The 23,383-nt window shown below is 42.1% G+C and overlaps 1 protein-coding gene across 5 annotated transcripts in view; it reads left to right on the top strand.

The window, feature by feature from the left end:
* FBXO16 (F-box protein 16) overlaps window positions 1-15,544 on the top strand; it is a 55,553-nt gene extending 40,009 nt beyond the window's left edge. For 3 of the 5 annotated variants that reach the window (XM_019440882.2, XM_019440884.2, XM_019440881.2), the window contains 2 exons: window positions 1,674-1,776; window positions 14,592-15,544. In XM_019440882.2, coding sequence (XP_019296427.2) covers window positions 1,674-1,776; window positions 14,592-14,774 — 286 coding nt within the window. In that variant the 3' untranslated portion in view covers window positions 14,775-15,544. Of the gene's footprint in view, window positions 1-1,673; window positions 1,777-5,451; window positions 8,143-14,064; window positions 14,091-14,591 lie in introns of those variants that run through there. The other 2 variants (XM_019440883.2, XM_019440885.2) reach the window with 2 other exon arrangements.
* The last annotated feature ends 7,839 nt before the right edge of the window (window positions 15,545-23,383 follow it).

The raw sequence follows: 23,383 nt of genomic DNA, 5'->3' as shown, positions 1-23,383 counted from the left end.
TAATAAATCAAATATCAAACCAGTTTTGAGGTATCTTTGTCTGACAAAAGGTATTTTTAAACAGTCGGTTTGTTTAATCAGCTTCCATATAAGGTTTGCATGTTGTATTTAGTCCATGTGTCACTTAAATCTTTTTTTTTCTTTTTTCTTTTTTTGGATCTATAGGCTTATCCTCTGTCCTTTTTTTCTCCCCTTGCAATTTGTTTGTTATAGAAATCAGGCTATTTATTCTGTAGAGCTTCTCACATTCTGATTTTGCTGATTGTACTCCCAACGTGCAGCTTGGCATGTCCCTCTGTCTCCTGTACTTGGCCATACTGGTGGTCAGAGCTAGAGGCTTGAGGAGATAGGATCATGTACTTCCATCATGAGGTGCAAATCTCCGGTTGTCTCTTTTTTTGTGATGTTAGTGGCTATTGAGGATCATTGCTTAGATCCATTACTTCAGGCAGACTTTTTTGGAAAGTGCCAGAGAATAAACGCTTTACAGGATATATCTCTGTCACAACTGTTCGACTTTGCCATTGTAGTCTGAAAACAGTCAAAGACGAGATGCAAAAAAATATAAGCATGACTATATCCCCATATAACTTTATTTACAAAAATAGGCATTGGGCCAGAGTTCACCTCTGGGCTGCAGTTTGCTGATCCCTACTTTATCCTAATATGTATGATAGTTTTAGAAAACCAATACTAATATTAATACAAACAATAGGATTACTAAAAAACAGTTTAAGATTTCTTTGCCTGTATTTTTGTCCTTAGTTCTTAGTAGAATACTACAAAGAATATGTGGACAAATTACTGTGTTAAAGTCCCATGAACTAACTAATTCCTCCATGTGTAATAATGCCACTAACTCCATAGACAAGGTTGTTTCTTTTATTTGTTCTTAGATTTTAGGGATTTTCTTCCTTTGTTTTATTTTATAATTTTGAGAAAAATTGAGATGGTTCCAAAGTCAAATATATAAAACAAAGTATATTTGGAGAAGTCTAGCTTCTGTTCCTACCCCTCCATACTGTTCTTTGTTCTTGATTGGATCACATAGGGATCCTACTTATAGGTAACCATTTTTCAAGATGTTATGGTGTCGTCCTTCCATTTAAAAAAATTTAAGCAAATACACACAGGCATTTTTGAAATAAACATACCACTTTATTCACCTTTCTTTTTTTTCTTTTTTTTTTTTAACATTTTTAATGTTTATTTATTTTTGAGAGAGAGAGAGACAGAGTGTGAGCAGGGGAGGGGCAGAGAGAGACACACACAGAATCCAAAGAAGACTCCAGGCTCTGAGCTGTCAGCACAGAGCCTGACATAGGGCTCAAACCCATGAACTGCAAGATCATGACCTGACCTAAGTCAGAAGCTTAACCAACTGATCCACCCAGGCACCCCCACCTTTCTTTTTTCATGTAACAATATATCCTGGTGATCACTCCACAGTTGTATGTAGAATTACCCTGCCTTACTTTTTGTAGCTCATGGTACTCCATTGTGTGGATGCATCAGAGTTTATTCAACCAGTTCTCTTATGATCTACATTTGGCCCATTTCCACTTGAGTGAAAACGATCATTTAAATCATAGGAACAACAAAATCAAACAGACAAATAGCCATGCAAATTTAAAATGATTGTTTGTAATTTTCCAATGATTTCTAATTTACAGAAGGATGAAAAGACATGAAATGAACCCAGATTTCAGCCGACAGTCACATGATAAGAAAAATAAATTGCAGGATAGATCTAAACTAAGGAAAGCACAGTCACTGGTAAGTATTGCTTACAAAAGCTTCCCCACCATAACATTTGTGAAGATTGCTGGATCTTGAATCCTATTTGTGAAACTAAATTTGTTTTTTTTAATCAGAATCATCAAGTGGTGGTTTAAATTCTGGTCTCTGACAAGCTGTGTGACCTTAAAGACATCTTTTATTTAATTTCTCTTAGGTTCTATTTAAAAAAATTTTTTTGAGTATAGTTGACGTACAATGCTGCATTAATTTCAGGTGTATAAAGGAGTGACTTAACATCTCTATATGTTAAGCTTTGCTCACCACAAGTTGTAGCTACCATCTGATGACACCACACAACGCTATCATAATATCAGTGCCTGTAATCCCTGTGCTGTACCTTTTATTTATTTATTTTTAATATTTTAAGTGTTTATTTTTGAGAGAGAGAGAGAGGGAGAGAAACAGAGTGGGGGAGGGGCAGAGAGAGAGAGAGAGACATAGAATCAAGAGCAGGCTCCAGGCTCCGAGCTGTCAGCACCAGCCCAACACAGGGCTTGAACCCACAATCATGACCTGAGCCAAAGTTGGACGCTTAACCAACTGAGCCACCCAGGCACCCCTGTAGCTTTTATTACCATGAGACTCTACACCTCTATTTTCTTATCTGCTAAAAAAATAAAAAATAAAAAACAGACTGGATGAAGTGAAATGGATGAATCTGCTTTGAAAGTATACAATATAAAGGGAGCACAATTATCATTGGTTCTTTCTTCTGCTGTGAGTCTGTTGGGGTGGGGGGTCTCTATAGATTATTTCCTTATAGAGTGAAGGTTCCACTGACCTAAGAAAAAGGTATGCTTTCCTGCTCCCAGTGGGGCATGATTGTAAAAGTGCATTTGAAGTAACTTCAGAAAAAAGGAATTAGGAATTTTTCTTTCCCCAGTTAAAAAATAGCTAATTGACTACCTAATAAAGTCAGTGATTGTGATTAGGGAACATTATTATTTCAGAGCAGAGTTTCCCAAATTGTGGTTATGTACCCCCAGTGGATCTCTCTCAGCCCGTATGAGTCTTTGGAGCAAAGTAGAAGAGAATAAGGATGAAATAAAAAGTTCATTTTAGCAGTAAAGATTTAGGGAAAAAAAGCTGAGAATACACACGCAAGGAAAATTAATGTAAAGTGGATGTCAATTGGGAGAGGAATAAGTATGTACTCGTGAATAAATCACTTTTATAGCTCTCTTTTAAAGCTCTATTACTTTCTGTTTAAATGTATTTTCAAGTGTTATGTTTCAAAAAAAAGAGAGAGCTTTTATAAAATGAGCTTTTTTAAAAATAGGGCAGTCTGTATTCTGAGGGGCCAATTTTGTTGGACTGGATGAGGCTTATCACAGACATATGTACAGATGCCCAAGGGAATGAGGAAGCTGAAAGCAGAGCAGTAAAATTGTCAGTGAAAACCATTAATTGAGAAAAATAACTTTATGAGGCTTATCACATAGGCCATTTAGGCATGCTTCTGCCTGGTTTCCAGGCCCCTCCTGGGCCAGGAGTAGAAGAGAAATCCAGGGGAGAGCCAGGAATTTAAAGCACATAAAAGTTGATGGTTGATGTATGCTTACAAATTATCAGCACAGTCAAACATTTCTCTGGCCTAAAAAACAAAACAAAATCAAAGGCTAAACAGAAGCCTTCCCCATGGGCTTTTGACATTAACCATCTGTCACACACTAGAGGGGCTTGCTTAAGTTAAAAAATTCATTGTATTTATAAACTTTAAAAGTTGTGCTAATTAAAGCTGGAAGGGAAACCAGGGCAAATTAAACAATGATGGAGAACAACGAAGCTATTAATAAAATGAAGTGTGCAATGGTGGTGATCTACTTGTGTTGTTTATGTAAATGTACTAATTATAATCACTATTTATGCTTCGTACTTTTGATAAGGAGCAGAAAGCACAATTAAACCCTCCAAAAGTGTGCTAGGATCTTTTTCTCAGTCTGATCTGGCCGTTTGGGCCACGAGGCTGCATGTGGCTAAGGTTTCCCCCTCTCCAGGCAGTGGCAGTTTGCTCTCTCAGTGGGCCACGTAGCTCAGAGGAAATAAGCAACCTCCTAAGTGATGCAAGGCGATTGTGCAAATTTTGGAAATGCTGGATGTGGGACCACAGAGAAGAGGAAATGGGTTTTGAAGAAATTGAATTAGGGGACAGAAGGAGAGAAGCAAGGAAAACTCTGAGAATTGCCACTATGGAGAGGGTGGTGGACAAAGCCCCATGCAATTGCAGCAGAGGGAACCCTGTGTTCATTTGATAGAAAGGTCTCACGTCATTAAGATAGGTGTATGTAGGAAGATTTCAGGAGGAACTAGAGAAACGGGAGCAGGCAGAACTCGGGAACATATTATTAAGGTGAGGATGAGAAGGACAGACCCACAAAGCTCTGCCCAGCAGGTGCCTGACACCTGAACACTGAGTCTTTCTTGCCCCTGTAAGCAGAAAATACTTGGATACTTGGAAAAGGTAGAGCTTTGTGGAATGGAAGGGTTGAAACAGAACAAAGCTCGGGAGTATAAGAGAATACAGAGAATATTCCTTAAGTCATCTCTCCAGGACCGTGGCCATGAGGCTACTGAGACCCGTCTTCTTCACTTTTTGTCTGTCATGATTTATAGTTTTCAAATATGAGAAATGTCTCCAAAAAGAGAAATCTGCTTAGGGAAACAGTTTCAAATTCACATGTATTACGGTGAACTTGTGATGTTTTGTATTATTTACTAGACTTGAGTTTTCAAAACCTGCCCATTTAAAGGGTACCTGATTTCCATGTATGGCTTTCAATTCTAAAGCTGCCTCTTTACAGCTGTTTCATTTAACCCCTTCTGGTGTGAATCATTGATAGAAGATGGGAATAAAGCCTAGGTCTGATCACTAATGCTTTATAATTTTGAAGATTGTTTATTAAAATTATATAAAGAAATGTCCGTTGCTCTTAGTTATTAAAATTTCATAAAGAACAAAGCAATTTAAATATATAAACGCCACAGTACAGCAAGTACTATCTTTTAAAAAAAATTTTTTTTTAAGTTTATTTATTTATTTTGAGAGTGAGAGAGAGCGCGAGCGTGCGCGTGTGCGTGGGAGCAAGCAGGGGAAGGGCAGAGAGAGGGAATCCCAAATGGGTTTAGAGCCTTCAGCACAGAGCCAGACATGGGGCTTAACACGGGGCTCAAACCCAAGAACTATGAGATCATGACCTGAGCCCAAGTCAAGAGTCACCCAACTGCCTGAGCCACCCAGGGACCCCAGCAAGTACTATCTTAAGAAAATTTTCCATCTTGTATAAAGACATGGGAATTTCTTTTTTTTTTTTTTTTTCTCCAAATCTTAACAGCCAGACCTACAATGCCTGTTCAGGAAGGGGAAAGAGGGAGCTGTCTCCTTGGGGGAAAGCTTTGATGAGCTTGTGGGGAGGGATGCCACCTTGAGGGCTTGGATGTTACAGGCACCTGGTCTCCAGAGGAAGGGAAACCTGCTCTGCCGGAGATTAGAGGAAGTTTGTTGTTTCTCTTCCAGCTTGGGAGGAGGGAGAGAAGTGGTGGAGAAAGAGCCAGCCAGGTGCTGAGACAGGTCGGGAAGTGAGGCCAGGACCCATTCAGATCCGAATTTATTTGCTGTTACTGAGATGTAAACCCCGCCTTCCATCTCTACAGTAAATTCTCAATTTACACATGGAAGCAAGATCTCGGAAGTCTAGAAGACAGGAAAAACAAAACCTCCTGGGACAATTCACAAAAACTGAAGGGTGGGCTTTGGACGTCCTGGGACCTGGAGGTAGACTCAGAGGACCCCAGCTGACATCTTGTTTCATGTCATTTTTCTTTTTCTTTTTCCTACCAAGTTAAGTGTAAAAACATTAAGTACCTTTTAGCTCACACTGCTTTTTCTTGGCGATCAGAGGAGTCCTCACTTTCTAGGTTCTGATCTGGCCACGGATTTCAAAAAGCTTGCTGTTTCAGACCATTCACCTAAATGCAAGTAACAAAAGCCTTTAATTGCCTGCTTACTCTAATTGCTCTAGATAAGACCTTATCTTTTTCTGTACTCTGCTAATTCAAGCTTCTGCAGTTACCTTCCAACGCTTTCCAAGCTAACTTGGTTTTTAGAGTCCTGATCTTTTAAATGCTTCTGTAAGCTTTGTCACCTTTTTTTCATCCCCTCTCTGAATCAGAAGAGGAGGAAAAAAGAATATACTCCAAAGTGATAGCTGATTCTTGTCGTGAAAGAACAATGGCTTAAGAATCAGGAAAGCCAGTTTTCTGGCCTCTGCTCTACAATTAACTAGCAGTCACTCAAACTTTGAGTTTTCATTTTCCCATTTATAAAATGAGAGTTTGGATCCCACCATCTTTAAAGTCCATTCCTGTCTAACTAAAGCCTGGAGCTGCAGAACCCCACAGTCCCCTGCACATTTATTCCCTGGTTTCTTCTGATGCCAGAGGGACACAGCTGTGACTAAAGTGACTTTGCATAGAATACCAGAAAGAATCAATTACACTGGTGAGTTCTGATTATAAACCAATGGAAACTGGTTTCTGTCTCCTATCCTTTTCTTTGAACTTTAGAAAATACAATTAACTGTAACAGAAGTATTTACGAAACAAACCTATGCAGTGGTTTCCTTACAGGCAGTCTTTAATAGACTTCTTTCAAAGTCTGATGACTTCCCCAGGTGTTTGTTTATTTGGTTTGGATGGGCAGAATTAGAAATCTCAACAGGAGAGATCTTTAATTATTCAGCTCAATCAGTGAAACTCATGAGAGTTCCATTTGGAATACAGAGTAAGAAAGAATATGGGCTTTGTGGTCAGAGAGACCAGAGTTCTTTTACCAAATGGCACAATTTTGGATAAGTGAGTGACCAAACCTTTCTGAGCCTCTATTTCTTCATCTGTAAAATGGGAATAATGATTCCTCCCTTGCAGGATTGTTGTCCGGACTAAATGCCAGGTGTATCTTAGGTATTCAACACTTGTTTGTATTCTCTCTCCTTAAATACCATCTTATCTTGCAGGGCACCTGGCTGGCTCAGTTGGAAGAACATGAGACTCTTGATATCCAGATCATGAGTTCAAGCCCCATGTTGGGTGTAGAGTATTACTTAAATAAACTTAAAAAGAAATACCATATTATCTTTCACTTTGCTGACCAAGAGTATAGGTTTGGGACTCAAACAGCTTAGGTTCAATGCCTGATACCACAATTTTATTTGTTTTTTAAATGTTTATTTATTTTGGTGGGGGGAGGGGCAGAGAGGGAGACAGAGAATCCTAAGCAGGCCCAAACCCTTGAACTGTGAGATCATGATCCTACTGGAGCAGAAATCCGGAGTCAGATGCTCAACCACTCAACTGACTGAGCCACCCAGGTGCCCCTATTTTATTTATTTATTTTTTAAAAGCTCCAGACCCAACATAGGCTTGAACTCATGACCCCGAGAGATCAAGAGTCTCATGCTCTGCCAACTGAGCCAGCCAGGTGGCCCATGGCACCAGTTTTATTAGCTCAGTGATTTGGGTCAGTTATCAACCTCTGGGAGGTTCTGTTTCCTCATCTGTAAAATGGAGTTAGTAATGACACTAACCTCACAGAGTTAGCAGAGGGGGTATAAGGCATTTAGTAGTGCCTAGCTCAAATAAGTATTCAGTAAGTAGCAGCTGGTGTGGGTAATAGCAATTACCAGTATCAAAATCCCACCAGGTCACTGCCTGAGGCTGCAGGAGAGAGAGAGAGAGAGAGAGAGAGAGAGAGAGAGAGAGAGAGAACTGATGGTGAAAGCTGCAGAGAGGTCAGGCAGCAGCCAAGGGACATTGGCAGCAGGCTCCCCCCCTATGGAATAAGCTTCTCTTTCTCGCTTGTACTTTTACTTGCCCTCAGTTTTAGCTCCCTTTGTCTTTTCTTTCCCCCATGGTTTCCACTATGTGAAAAGTGATTGCATCCATAGTGGCTGAAATGTGAGCTACCTATTTTTTTTCCTGCATGGTCTCTGTACAGTCTGCCCCTGCACATACATACATGTATTCCCTCCTCAGCGACATTGGGTCTTTTATTCCACACTCAGACTGAACTGTGCATGTGTGTTGAACTCAATACTGTGAATTCTGTGCTACCTGTGCTCCTCTGCTTACTAATTACAATATTGGTTGTTGTTAATTTTTGATGCCTATGAGAAGAAAGGGCCTAATTGCTAAGAATCCCGGGGGCAAAATTAACTCTTAGGAAGGACCACTACTTAGAGTCTTTGCATTTATCCTTTGCCTCTAAAAGACCATAGTTTTCTTGTTCTGTCTTGTTATCTTCTTTGTGATGCTTTGCATAATAAATTACCCTGGCATTTCCAACAAGAGTGACTCTACCTGCTTCTCTTTTACTGAATATTTATTTTTTATTTAAAAAAATTTTTTTAATGTTTATTTATTTTTGAGAGACAGAGACAGAGCGCCAGAGAGAGGCAGAGAGGGAGACACAGAATCTGAAATAGGCTCCAGGCTCTAAGCTGTCAGCACAGAGCCCCATGCGGGGCTCCAACCCATGGACTGCGAGATCATGACCTGAGCCGAAGTCAGACACTTAACTGATTGAGCCACCTAGGCGCCCCTCACTAAATATTTAGACTGTAGCATAATGGCTACTTGTTTTTAAGAGTTACACATAAAATATTTGACACAAATTGGCTTCTCTTTGGGATCTATCAGAAGAGAAGAACCATGTTTGTGAATTATGTAATATTATTAGTTATATACATATTAGTTATGACGGGTATTTAATCACTGTTACTGCTGGGTTTAAAATATATATGTATGTGGGCTGCCTGGCTGGCTCGCTCAGTAGAGCATGTGGTTCTTGATCTCAGGATTGTGAGTTCAAGCCCCACTTTGGGCCTAGATCTTACTTAAAAAAAAAAAGTATAGGGGCGCCTGGGTGGCTCAGTCGGTTGAGCGACCAACTTCGGCTCAGGTCATGATCTCACAGTTTGTGAGTTCGAGCCCCGCGTCGGGCTCTGTGCTGCCAGCGCAGCACAGAGCCTGGAGCCTGCTTCTGATTCTGTGTGTGTCTCTCTCTGCCCCTCCCCCGCTCATGCTCTGTCTCTCTGCCTCAGAAATAAATAAAAATTAAAAAAAAGTATGTGTGTATATATATATATATATACATATATATATATACACACACACACACACATTCATACATACACACATTTATATGTGAATGAACACATACACACATATATGTATGTAGTATATATATTTGTGTGTTGTATAACATTTAGTAATATAGCATTTCACCACAAACTACATTAGAAGCCAATTTTCTAAGACATGGCTGTTTTGAAATCCGAGTTCACAATCATTACTAACAAACAACCATTGGAACTTTATGGCCTATGCACATTTTGCAACACACCCCTACCTTACTTCACTTGGGAGACTGAATGGTGCCATCACATAGTCTTGGATTTAAATTTCAAAACCCTGCCTAGGGGTTGCTTAGTCTTCCTCCACAGCTCACAGCTCTACCCCAAGGTTCCTTAAAAGATAAACCAAGAGCAAAGACAAGCCTGTGACTTCTTTAAAACTCTGTTGATGATTTTTCCCTAACACCCTCCGTTTCTCAGGGAAGCAGAGTGAGCAAGGACAAAAAGGGAACACCCTCTCCATAGTGTTGACCAAAGCAGGGGCCCCCTGGAAGGGTGACCACACGGCTCTGAGCAGCAATCTGGGATCCTAAGTAGGCAGGAGGACAGCAGGGAGCCTTCTCACAGAATTCTCAGATTGAAAAATCCAGGAAGCAGCTCCATTCTGGAGATTAAGCATCCAGGACTCTAAGACTTTCTTCCCAGAAGGAAACCCCTCTCAGGCGAGCACTCCTCAGCCACCTTCTCTGTCCTCTGAACCTTTGTCCCCACCAGTGACCCTTACTTATTGCTCAACCCATATCCTATGCTGAGACAATTTCTAAGAGTGAGTTGAAGCTGTGTTTATATGACTAAAACAAAATACTTCTGACTTTATTATTTTCAAATACAATATTCCATGTTTATACATAGTATTACCACATTACTCTTGAACTGGGTGTCATAAGAAAGTGTTGAGTGTAGATTTTTGTAAAAGGGGAAGGTGGATAGGGTCTCCTACGGAGTGAAGATTGTTTACCTTTCTTCCTTACCTTTCTTTACCATATCACAGGCTTGGGAAGATTAAATGAAATAATAAAGGTATGACACAGCACAAGGCAGTCAGATATGTGCAATTGTTTTTACTGGTATTTCTAGAAGGATGATTGACACACAGCAGGGGCTGTCATTATGGTTACTATATCTATCTGTTTTCCATATCTAGACACTCCTTACCTAGTCTATTCTCTTAAATGATCCCTGGTTTTATCCAGTGGTGTTGTTTGTATCAATGATCATTTGCAAGTTTCTGCAAATAATGTGAATGGAGAACCAGAAAACAAAATTGAAGTGGGGAGTGATACCCAGAAGTATATTCAAGCTGCTATACACAATTCAAGCTGCTTGTTCCTGGGTTGATAGCCCTTCTTGGGTCATAGCCTCCTATAAGGTCCTACCCTTTCTTGGGTCACTCAGCCTCCATAGCCTCTCCCCATTCTCACTCTTCTGTGCCCAATAAAATGACCATCCAGTTTGAAGATAAGAATTTTCTATCTCTACTTCAAAGTCCACCTGCAAGGTGCTTTTAGCCATTGCCCTGAAATGAAAGAGGAAAAATCATTCATATATTTATTCATTTATCCAACAAATATTTACAGGTACAAGGGTGGGCATTAGGGATACAACCATAATAAGATACAGTCCCTGCCCTCCAGGGGCTTACAGGCTGGAGGGGGAAAGCTTCCAATCAAGGAAGGGGTAACTCCTAGGTATCTGGATTGGACAGTTGTGTTAATGCTCATACCACCCATCACTGAGACTGGAAACGCAGCAGGACATGCTAGGTGCGAGAGACCTGTAGGAGTACCAGTGTACATATTCAGAAGAGAGCTGAATTTATGAGCCAAGAGCTCAGGAGGGACAGCGGGGCAAGAGATATAAAACCAGCAATTGAAGATGTAGGTACTGATTGCCTAGGAAGTGGGACAAGAACAGAACCCTGGAGACTTCTGTTATGTAAAGCATGGCCTTTACATATAAATGTCTTCCCTTTTAAAGACATGCTGACAAGACATAGAAATATTATTGGGTAGGGGCACCTGGGTGGCTCAGTTGGTTGAGCGTCCAGCTTCAGCTCAGGTCATGGTCTCACAGTTTGTGAGTTTGAGCCCTGTGTCGGACTCTGTGCTGACAGCTCAGAGCCTGGAGCCTGCTTCAGATTCTGTGTGTCCCTCTCTCTCCGCCCCACCCCTGCTTGTGCTCCGTCTCTCTCTTTCAAAAATGAATAAACATAAAAAGAAAATTAAAAAAAAATTTTTTTAAAGAAATATTGTTGAGTAAATATCTCTAGAAAAAGAACAGTAAGGGGCTCCCAGCTGGCTTAGTTGGTAGAGCACATGCTCTTGACCTCGGAGTCATAGGTTCCAGCAGCATCGCATGTAGGGTGTAGAGAAAAGAAAAGAGAACAGTAAGTTCAACCAGCAAGAAAAATGTATTTAAATGATAGATGGTCCCTGGCTTTGAATGGTTTGATTTAGGATTAACCATCAACTTTACAATGGTGAAAGGTGATTCATATTCAGTAGAAACCATACTTTGAGTTTGGGATTTTGATCTTTTCCCAGGCTGGCAATATGTAGTACAACACTCTCTTGTGATGCAGGCCGGGGAGTCACAGCTCCCAGTCGGCCACACAATCACGAGGGTAAACAGCTGATAGTTACAACCATTCTGTATCCACACAACCATTCTGTTTCTCACTTTTTTAAAAAATTCAATACATTATATAAGCTATTCCACACTTTATTATAAAATAGGCTGTGTGTTTGATGATTTTGCCCAACCGTAGGCTAATGTAAGAGTTCTGAGCATGTGTAAGGTAGGCTAGGTTGAGCTATCTATCATGGTCGGTAAGTTAGGTGTATTAAATGCATTTTTGACTTACAATATTTTCAATTCATGGTGTGTTTATCGGGACATAACCCCATTGTGAGTTGAGAAAGATCGGTAGCTGATTCCCTCCCTCTTCATGGGAATAGACTGAGGAAAGGCTACAGCAGATGGACCTGCACGTAAGTAAAGATAATTTATAACAACATTGTTTGTAAGAGCAACTTCATCCATTTGGGATTCTCATGGAGGCTTCGGCACCAAGGCACAATCAATTATTAACTCCATTTCTAGCTCCTCTCCCCTCTCTGGAGGATGGTCAGTGGGGCTGAAAATTCTAAGCTTCTAATCATGGCTTGGCCTTTCTGGTGACCAGTCCCCATCCAGGAGCCCATCCAGAGTCCCCTCAATAAAACAAAAGATGCTTCCAGTGCTCTTATCACTCAGGAAATTATAAGGGTTTGAGGAGCCCTGTGTCAGGAACATGGAGCAGAGACCAATGTGTATTTTTCTATTATCTTATAACCAATGTTGGTATAAAACACATTGCCAGTTATTTTAACCAGATCATCAGATGCTGTGGATCAAGGTACAAGACTGTCAGATTTATACCCTTTATGTAACTTCCTCATGTTTTTCCCTTAAATCTTATCTTTTCTCTTGCAATGATGGAAATTAAAGCCTTAAAATGAAGAGGGTCTACGAACTTGTTTTCAGGGACAGAAAGAAAGGGTGAATGTATGGAGACCATCTTTCTAGAGCCAATCTTAGAGGAAAGAGGAACCCAACAGTCTGGATAGGCAATGGCAATTACCAAGGGTGGGGGGGATGGTGGGTATGGGGAAGTGAATCCCTGGGACCTGCTTGGCTAAAAAGGAGAGTTTGAGAGGAGCCTGCCTCAGCATGTGAACTTTCCCCTGGGGACTTAGGAGAAAGAAGATCCTCAAATGCAGTGATAAATAAGCTTTGCAGAGTAATAGGATTAAATTTGAAACTGTTACAGGTGAGGTGTGACTAGCCCATTCTTGTATCCCAGAGAACTAGTCCTTTTTTTTCATTCAACAAGTATTATTTTTACCTTCATTGTCACTAAAATAGCAGAAAGGAACACCTCTGTTCTCTTACTTTATGTTGATCTTAGAACACTGAAAATGCTTATTCTCCATTGCTCTTAAAACAACACTGAAAGCTGCAAAAGAGGGAAGATTACCTACTCCCTTTTCTTCCCCTTTTTCCTCTCCAAGTCTAACAACTTACTACATTTAATTCCAGTTTTACCTACTTTTTTCCAGAAAAATTATCAACAAAAATGTATGGATCTCCTATAGGCAGGAACCCATAGATTCACTGAAGTGTAAGATTCCAGCTTTGCTCTCAGGAAGTTTGCAGTCCTGTCAGGGCACAAATAATTACATCCAGGAATGAATACAAATGTCCAAGAACATATGTTTAATGCAAAATCTGAGGTCTCAATAATAATGGCTTCAGGAATCCAGCTAAGGCAGAAATCCCTGAGGGTTAAGACACTCAAGCTTCTTGGAGAAGGTAGACCTTGAAGGATAGGCTAGATGTAGAGAAGAAATAGAGTGCATGAGGCTAGTGTAGGGTGTGAGGCAAGACCAGACAGTGTGGGGCATCTTTGTGGAATAATGAGGGACCTGGTTCCCTGGAGAAGAGAAAAGGAGACAGCAGTCATTGGCTAAATCAATTTCTTTTTTTGTTTATTTATTTTTGAGAGAGACAGAGACAGAGCATGAGTGGGGGAAGGGCAGAGAGACAGCGAGACACAGAATCAAGAGCAGGCTCCAGGCTCCCAGCTGTCAGCACAGAACCCGACTGGGGGTTCGAGCCCACAAACCGTGAGATCATGACCTGAGCCAAAGTCAGACGCTCAACCAACTGAGCCACCCAGGCGCCTAGGCTGAAGCAATTTTTGATTTGTCAAAGCCTAAAGTAGGATTACTTCCAGATTAACAGAAACTCTGCTGCAAACATACCCAGCAGAGCATGAGAGGGATATAACAAACCATCTGACGGCTGGGCCATGCCAGCTGAATATGGAATCTTGTGGGATCAGGATTTTATTCAGGGAAGGCTACAGTATCTGCATACCTGCCCCATCTCCTTGTGTCTCTCTGCCGAGTAGGGGCCAACGCAAGAGGGAACTTACAAGACTCCATTGCTCCTGCTCCTGCAAGCTCAGCTCGTATCTTTTTTTCTCTTGTTCTCCCCATCTTCCCCTCTTCCCTTTCTTGCTCACGGCCAGATGTCCAGGAGATATCCTTTCTCACTGTGAGTTTTGGTTGGAATGTCAACCAAATATGTTGCCTTTGCCTTTTTAGAATGAATGTGTGCATGCACAGATTAGTAGTGAGTGAAAATATGGGAACTCTACCTATGCTCACCTGACCTGAGAGTCCCAAGTCTCGAAACCAGGCCCTAATACCTTTCTGGTCTGTGAACTTGGGCTGGCACGTAAACTGCCTGTTCTTCGGTTCCATTTATTTGTAAAACGGAGATGCTAATGCCTCCCTACCTACCTTGCAGAATTTTCTTGAGGTTCAAATGAAATTATCGTTGTGAAAGCACTTTGGAGACTGACAAACTTATTATTAGCTCAAGGTGAAGATTGCATGGGGGTTAAGGGTGGTCATATTGAGAAGTCTCATTAAATCCCATCCAGCCCTACAATTTGATAAAGCTGTTTTGTGTCATTAAAATAAGTTTAATTATATGGCTTCCTCTGTGATGTTTTGGTGGCTGTCACTTGAACGATGTGTTTTTCCTCCCTAGATATCCCTGAGTGCAGAACCCAGCCCTGCTCTACAAGTTCCTGCTCATCTCGCCTGGTCTCCTCATGGGTGGGCAGGGCTCCCAGCCACCGAAGCAGCAACGAAAATCCTCACACAGCATCTCCAGAGGCACTCTGGGCTTCAGGCAATACCCATCCAGGCTCCAGATCCGGAGTCAGTTTAAACCTGTGAAAGGATTTCGATAGAAATGACAAGGTGCTCTACACATTGGAGAGTTGGATAGTACTTGGCTCATCTATTAGAAACTTTCTGCTTAGGTACCTTCTTGGGATAGCGAATTCTACAGTATTTCAGTGAAAGGTATTCATGGCATAAGTGCTGACATATTTACACACTTAGATACAAATGTGATGATAGATACCATGTGGTTGATAAAGGGACACAGGTTAGCAGGGATGGCCTGCTTTTGAGGAGGCAAAAGGGAAAGGGCCTGTTGTTGTTCTAGAACCCAGGAAGAGCTGTAGCCACAGGAGAGGGGCCATCCAACAGGATGTATTCTGTGTGGTGCAGGAACACAGCCACTTCAGAAACCAAGGCCTAGTGGGGAAGGAAGAGGGAGAAGACCCAACCCCTCTCACTCCCTGGCCCTTGACACTGACAGTGCTTGGCTTTGGTCAAACCTATCTGGAAGTCAGAGAACAAAGAAGCCTGGGGAGAAATGTGGCCAGGAGTGGGTCGGAGGGGTGTTTCCCAAGAAGGAATTACATTTCCCAAGAAGGAATTATAACTGATAGTCAAGCAACGTAAGTGGGCTCGAAAGAGTAATTTGGAAAATAGAAAATGTTACTTAGCTGCAAAAGTATTAGTCATACATTCTAAACTAAACCACCTACTCATGTACCATTTCAAGGTCCCAGAAGTTACCATTCTAAGATACTAATTTACCTAAGTAAAGCAGAATGATAGAAAAATAAATGTTTGTCAATCGTGCAATGCTGAACATGTTATGTTATTATATTGCATACCATAACATGTACTAATATACACATATTTGAATGTTTAAAATATTCAAATTCCGTGGTCTGGAAGCATGGCCCAGGATACAGTGGTTTGGATGCCCAAATGATTGGTGTAGGACAAAACATGACCAGCTTACATTTGATTAATTTGCACCACCCAAGGTGACACTAATACAGGACTTTGAGGCAGAGAAGAAGGAAAACACACCCAGGATGAGACCTTGTGTTCTTCCCATGGGGCAAAGCAGCTGGCTATCAGTTAAGATTTCTTCTTCCTGAAGGCTGAGCCCTCATGGTCGGCCCCCAGGAGTCAGGTGCAGCTGTGTAGCTGGGATGGCCTACAGCTTCTGCCCTGCTTTGCCCCACTGGCCCCCCTGGGTTATGTCAGGATCCAGTCACATTGTGGGCATATGTTTGAATGAACCAGTCTAGAGTATGTCCCCAGTATCTTCTGAAATAAACCAGAATCCTCTGGGGCAAGGACCTATCAAGAGAAAGAAGGGCTCGTCTAGTACAAGTGGTTTTATCTTAAGCTGTATTTGAGTTACCTATTCCTATAAAACAAGCCACACCCAAACTTACAACAAGAGCCTGTTATTCCCCTCATAAATATGCAGTTTGGGAGGGTTCTGGGGAAGAACTTGTCTCTGATCCACACAACACCCTCTGGGTATTCCCAACAGAGGGATGGAAGAGCCAATTCCAAGATGGTGTAGGGGCACGGTTGGGAAGTGCATGCTAGCCTTCCACTGGGTACTCAGCCAGGGCTGAGGGCAGGAGCCACTGTTGTTCTTCATTTGGGCTGGGATTACCTAGCATGGGGGTTGGGTTCTAAGGATGAGCATCCCAAGAGAAGACAGGTGGACTCTGAATCACCTCTTTTGTCTTAGCCTTGGAAGTATCTTGGTGTCACTCCATTGTTCCCTGGAGACCACAGAGGTTTGTCCAGTTTCAAGCAGAGCGGGCATAGAGTATGGAGAGTTGCAAGGTTCTGGAAGAACATGTGGGATGAGAAAGAGAATTGTGACCATTTTGGAATAGACTGTCTACCTCAGGGTAATGGTTCCCTGTGTGCCCCTTAATTATCATTGGTCACAGCACAGTTATATGAACTAGGTACACCCATGGAATTAGTCTGCTTGGGCAGCATAACAAAATACTACAGACTAAGTGGCTTATATAGCAGACATTTATTTTCTCAAAGTTCTGGAGGCTGGAAGTCCAAGATCAAGGTGTTGGCGTGGTTGGTGTCTGGTGAGACCTCTCTCTTTGGGTTGCCTTTTCTTTGTGTGCTCACATTGCCTTTCCTTGGTACTTGTGGAGAGAAAGAGAGAGAGATTTCCCTGGTGTCTCTTCTAAGGACACAATCCTCTCAGATCAGGACCCCACTCTTATGGCCTAATTTAACCCTAACACTTTTTTGTTGGCCTGATCTCCAAATACTGTTAGTCTAGGGGTTAAGACTACAACATATGAATTTGCATGGGGACACAAGCATTCGGTACATGACATCCCCCATAGTGATATGAATTAGATGACAATTGATAAAGATAAATTTATATTGATATTCATTAATTCAAGAGAACTTTATTGAACACCTACCTTGTGCCAGGCACTCTGCTAGGCTCTGGGTATATAGGTAGGAGAAAAAAACCTTCCTACCTTTAGTGGGTTTATAACTGGGGGGGGGGGGGGAGACAAAACAGCCATTAAAAGAGAGTGGTAGCTACAAGTTGTGCAGGCTGCGACAGCTCTGGGAAGGGACAAATAAATCGCTCCTTGTGGAGCTGCACAAGTGATGTCCAAGCAGAAACGGAGGATGAGTAGTGTTGAGCAGTAAATGGGAGGTGGGTCAAACAAGGGGAGGCATTCGAGAGAAAGGAATGAGCCATGCAGAGACCCAAGGCAAAACTAGGGTGACCGCCATTCTGGTTTGCACAGCCCTGTAGAGCCTGGTCTTTGTACTGAAGTCCCACATCCAGGAACACCTCAGTCACTGTGCCTTCCTGATCCTTGGCACTGTCAATGGTTCAGTACAGCTGGCACACAGAGGGGGTGCAGTGGCGGCAGGATTGGTGAGAGAGAAAGCTGAAAAAGTAGGCAGGAGTCCAAACGGGAACCAAGACGTGCTAAGGAATGAATACTTCATTTTGAAAGAAGTTGAGCAATCAATAAGCGATCTCCCATAGGAGAGTGACTGGCTCAGATTTGGATGGAGGAAGAGCTCTATCTTCTGGGTAATTAGGAAGAGAGACAATTCTGGGGGTGCCTGGGTGGCTCAGCTGGTTAAATGTCTGACTCTTGATTTGGGCTCAGGTCATGATCTCATGATTCATGGGATGGAGCCCTGTGTTGGGCTCTGTGCTGACAGCATGGAGCCTGCTTGGGATTCTCTCTTTCCCCCCTCTGCCCCTACCCTGCTTGCACACGAGTGCTTGTTTCTTTCTCTCTCTCAATATAAAACAAAACATTTTTTTAAAGGGACAATTCTGAAAGTCAGTGAGGAAGCCATTGTGGATTTCCAGGGACAAGACAAGTTTGACTTAAAATAATGCAGGGGGATGGAGAGAACCCTAGGATTTAGAATATCTTGAGGAGAAGTAACAGAACTTAGAAATGTAGATAAGGGGGTGAGAGACAAGGAGAATTCAAGGATGACTCCCAGATTTCTGGCTTGGGCAGCTGGAAATAGCTTGGAAATACCTTCCCCACACCACCCTACATGAGAATACCAACAAAGCAACTATTCTTCTGCTTCCCATACAGCTCTTGCTGACCTAAAAATTCTGTTATTGCGCCACTGACCCAGAAGTCTCAGCCATAGCCATTAGACTTACAGGAACAGAAGGAGGCTGGGGGCCAGAGGGGGAAGAAGATGGGCGTTTATTACATGCAGTACTTCCTAAATGATTTATGTACTCTAGCTTATTTAACTTTCACAAGAATCCTTGGAGGTAGGCAGGCTGTTACCCTCATTTCATAACATCAGATTGGGGATAAGGTGATGTGCTGCAGGTGGCCACAGCTACAGGCAGCAGAGCTGGGCTTTAAGCCCAGATGTGTTTGACCATAAAGAACTGTTTGGTTTTTTGTTTTGTTTTGTTTTGTTTTTTACACGATGCTGCTTCCCTAATGAACATTAGTTTCTATCTGATTGGATATTTTGTCACATCTACTGCCATGCCTAGCTCCATTTTCATTCAGCATTGAAGAAGGATGAAGACCAAGGGAAGGACTCTACCCACTCTAAGAGGCCAGCTGGAGGTTGCTTCTGGGAGCAAGGATTGCGAGAGAGCCTTTTAATCCTTTATAACTGGTCCCCATACTTGTTATATGTGCAAAAACCCTAAAGCCAGAGCACCTATGTAATTATTTTTGTGAGCATCGGGGCCAAGGGAAGCTATGAGACAGTGTCCCAGTCAACAGCCAGTTTAGGGAAGGAGGAAGTGTCAGGAGATGATATTCAAGAGATAGGGAGCTAGGGGAAAGACACAAAAGGGAAGAAAGGAACACGGGATGAGTTCCCAGGGCCTCCCTCCAAAAGATAGATGAGCTTGTCTAAACCTTGCAAAGAGCTCTGGAAACCTAACAGCTAGACCCCTGTGGCCCCTTCATGGAGGCTGCCCTCCCAGCTCAGGGACACCCTGCATCTGGAACCTTAAGAGAATCTCCAGTGCCAACCACAGCTCCTTCTTAGCCAGCTGGATTTACATTTTGATACAAATTTTGGCTTATCCCCTACGAAGTATTAATCTTTCTGTATCCACATAGCAATCTATCCATTTTGCTTCTAGTCATCTATTGTTATTTCTGCAATATTTTACTCTCCCCACCCACCACCTGCCTTCTAAATTTTTTGTTAACGTTTATTTTATTTTTGAGAGAGAGACAGAACACAAGCAGGGGAGGGGCAGAGAGAGGGAGAGGGAGACCCAGAATCCGAAGCAGGCTCCAGGCTCTAAGCTGTCAGCACAGAGCCTGACCACGGCTCAAACCCACAAACTGTAAGATCATGACCTGAGCCTAAGTCAAAAGCTTAACCAGCTGAGCCACCCAGGCGCGCCCCCACCTGCCTTCTAGATTGGGAATTCTTCAGAGGATCCCAGTTTCACTTGCTCTGTATTTCCACATTCTCTTTTATGCAGTAGGCACATGATTGGAGTTTGACTTGTCATTGGAATGTCATCAGAAGGTCTGAAATGTTCATTTCTCAGCGGGCTTCCTTATCCACTGACACTGGCAGAGAAAGGGCACAAGAGGGCGCTCCTTCCTCTCTTATCTCAGTCCAGGGAGCAGCACCTTTTCTGCCCATTTATATCTCTTGAAAATTCACCATATGTTTTCACTCTTATGTGGATCCTGAGAAACTTAACAGAAACCCATGGGGGAGGGGAAGGAAAAAAAAAGAGGTTAGAGTGGGAGAGAGCCAAAGCAAAGAAGACTCTTAAAAACTGAGAACAAACTGAGGGTTGATGGGGGGTGTGAGGGAGGGGAGGGTGGGTGATGGGTATTGAAGAGGGCATTTTTTGGGATGAGCACTGGGTGTTGTGTGGAAACCCATTTGACAATAAATTTCATAAAAAAAAAAAGAAAAGAAAATTCAGACATGACTGACATGGGTGAAGACATATTTTTACTCCTATTGGGGAGAGGTTTGGGACAATTTTGAATATTTATACAGACACCCTTAGGGAAATATGTATTCAGCTTAGGTCTTTGATTGCATTTGAATCAAATACCCAACAAGTCAGAACTTTGAGGAAGAAATATATATTTTAAAAAGTAACCTACCACTTTACACCCATTAGGATGGCTATTGTTGAAAACATCAATAACAAGTGTTGACAAAGAATGTGGAGAAACTGGAACCTTTGTGTATTTGTTGGCAGGGTTGTAAAGTGACAAGTGCTATGGAAAAATTAAACATGGAATTACCTTATGATTCAGCAATTTGGGTATAAACCAAAGCAATTGAGAACAGGGACTCAAAGAGATACTAGTATACCCATGTTCATAGCAGTGTAATTTATAATAGCCAGAAGGTGGACGCAGCACAAGGGTCCATTGACAGATGAATGGAGAAACTAAGTGTGATCTATACATACACTGGAATATTATTCAGCCTTAGAAAGGAAGGAAATTCTGACACAGGCTACAACATGGATGAACCTTGAGAACATTACGCTAAATGAGAGAAGCCAGCCTGGCTGGCTCAGTTGTTGGAGTGTGCAACTCAGGCTTGATCTCAGGCTTGTGGCTTTGAGCCCCATGTTGAGTGTGAAGATTACTTAAAAAAAAAAAAAAAAAAAAAAAGAATCTTAAAAAAAAAAAAGAAGAGGGGTGCCTGGGTGGCTCAATAGGTTAAGCATCTGACTTTGGCTTGGGTCATGATCTCACGGTTTGTGAGTTTGAACCCCGTGTCGGGCTCTGTGCTGACAGCTCAGAGCCTGGAGCCTGCTTTGGATTCTGTGTCTCCCCCTCTCTCTGCCCCTCCCAAGCTCATTCTCTGTCTCTCAATAATAAATAAATGTTAAAAAAAAAAAAAGAAGAAGAAGCCAGTCACAAGAAGAATTACTATATGATTCCACTTACATGAAGAACCTAGAGTAGGCAAATTCAAAGAGATGGAAGTATAATAAATGTTTCCAGGGTCTGTGGAAGGGGGAAGAATGGGGAGTTAGTGTTTAGTTGGTATAGAGTTTCTGCTTTGGAAAATGGGTGGTGGTGCCAGTCACACAACAATGTGAATGTACTTAGTGCCACTGAATCGTACACTTGAAAATGGTTAAGACTGAAAACAAATGGTTAAAATTGTAAATTTTATGTTATGGGTATTTTATCACAATAAAAAGGAAGAAAGGGGAGAAACACCCAAAATGTACAGTTACCAGTACTAAAATAGAGGCAAGTACTGATGATGGAGAAGCAGCTTATTTAAAATTTAAAAAAAATTTTTTTTTTCAACGTTTATTTTATTTTTGGGACAGAGAGAGACAGAGCATGAACGGGGGAGGGACAGAGAGAGAGGGAGACACAGAATCGGAAACAGGCTCCAGGCTCCGAGCCATCAGCCCAGAGCCCGACGCGGGGCTCGAACTCACGGACCGTGAGATCGTGACCTGGCTGAAGTCGGACGCTTAACCGACTGCGCCACCCAGGCGCCCCTAAAATTTTTTAAATGTTTATTTATTTTTGAGAGAGAGAGAGAGAGAGAGCGTGAGTGGAGGAGGGGCAGAGAGAGAGGCACAGAGCCAGATGCAGGGCTTGAACCCAAGAACTATAAGATCATGACCTGAGCTGAAGTCAGATGCTCAACCGACTGAGCCATCCAGGCACCCCAGCAAAACAGATTATTTTATGTGGGGAGAGAGACTAGGAAAAATTATAATCAGGGATAACACTGATCTGGATCTTAAAGGATGTATGTCTTAAAGGTAGGTAAAGCAAGATAAGTTCTTAGGTTCTTCTTTATGCCCTAAATTATAGTTTTTATGCTACAGTAGTCTCTCTGACACTCTACATTCTCCCCAAGCTTATTTTTTTCTTTATTTTGTGTATTTCCATAATTTAGGTTCTCTAGCTCCTGCCCTGATTTTATCAGAATCCAGATTTTTAAAAATAGTATTTGCTAGATTACAATGCCCTTTCTCCTACACGATCAACACATTTGAAACTTTATTTTTTTTTAATTTTTTTTTTAACGTTTTATTTATTTTTGAGACAGAGACAGAGCATGAACAGGGGAGGGGCAGAGAGAGAGGGAGACACAGAATCGGAAGCAGGCTCCAGGCTCTGAGCCATCAGCCCAGAGCCCGACGCGGGGCTCGAAATCACGGACCGCGAGATCGTGACCTGAGCTGAAGTCAGCCGCTTAACTGACTGAGCCACCCAGGAGCCCCCACATTTGAAACTTTAAACAATCTCATGAGACAAACATGGAAGATACTCCTTTCACCAATATACAGGTGAGGATTACAAGATTCACAGATGTTAATGGACCCTGCCGGGGTGTTCCAGTTAATATAGAGCCAAGGCAGGAACCAGATCTGTACTTCCTTTTCCTGGCGTTGGTTCTAAATACCATGTGGCCTCCCCTATCCTCTGCATCCACCCCGGGGTCAACTATTGCCAGCGGCCCCACTCTGACCTTGGGTTTTCTTCCTGTAGCTTTTCAGTTTAGGAGGGTTCATTCTCTCCTCTCACTGCATTTCTGCCCTTCCTCCTTACATCTCATACCCTCATTACTCTTAAGATCCCAGTTGAGAAATAGCCCAAATTCTTCCTACTTATCCTGAGATTTCTGTAGTAGAAATAAATCACCTTGTTAAGCCCTAATTTTGGCAGGATCAAAAAACATATTTATGAGACAGTATTTAAGAGATGTATCTTTTATACCCGTGTTCATAGGAGCATTATTTGTAATAGCCAAAGGTGGAAGTAACCCAGGTGTTCATTGATGGATGAATGGATAAACAAATGTGGTCTATCCATACAACGGGATATTATTCAGCCTTAAAAACAAAGGAACTTCTGACACATGGTACAATGTGGGCAAACCTTGAGGACCTAATGCTAAGTGAAATAAGCCAGACACAAAAGGACAAATACTGTGTGATTCCACTCGCATGAGGTACCTAGAATAGACAAATTCATAGAGACAGAAAGTAGAATGGGGGTTGTCAGAGGCACCAAGTGTTTAATGGGTACAGAATTTCAGTTTGGGAAGATGGAAAAGTTCTGGAGATGGATGGTACTGATGGCTACACAGCAATGTGAACCTACCAAATTCTACTCAATCTTACACTTAAAGATG

This window comes from Panthera pardus, unplaced genomic scaffold (genome assembly GCF_024362965.1).
Source record: "Panthera pardus isolate Hobbes unplaced genomic scaffold, ASM2436296v1 HiC_scaffold_13, whole genome shotgun sequence".
Taxonomy (NCBI): Eukaryota; Metazoa; Chordata; class Mammalia; order Carnivora; family Felidae; genus Panthera; species Panthera pardus.
This window is presented reverse-complemented; position numbering and strand designations above follow the sequence as displayed.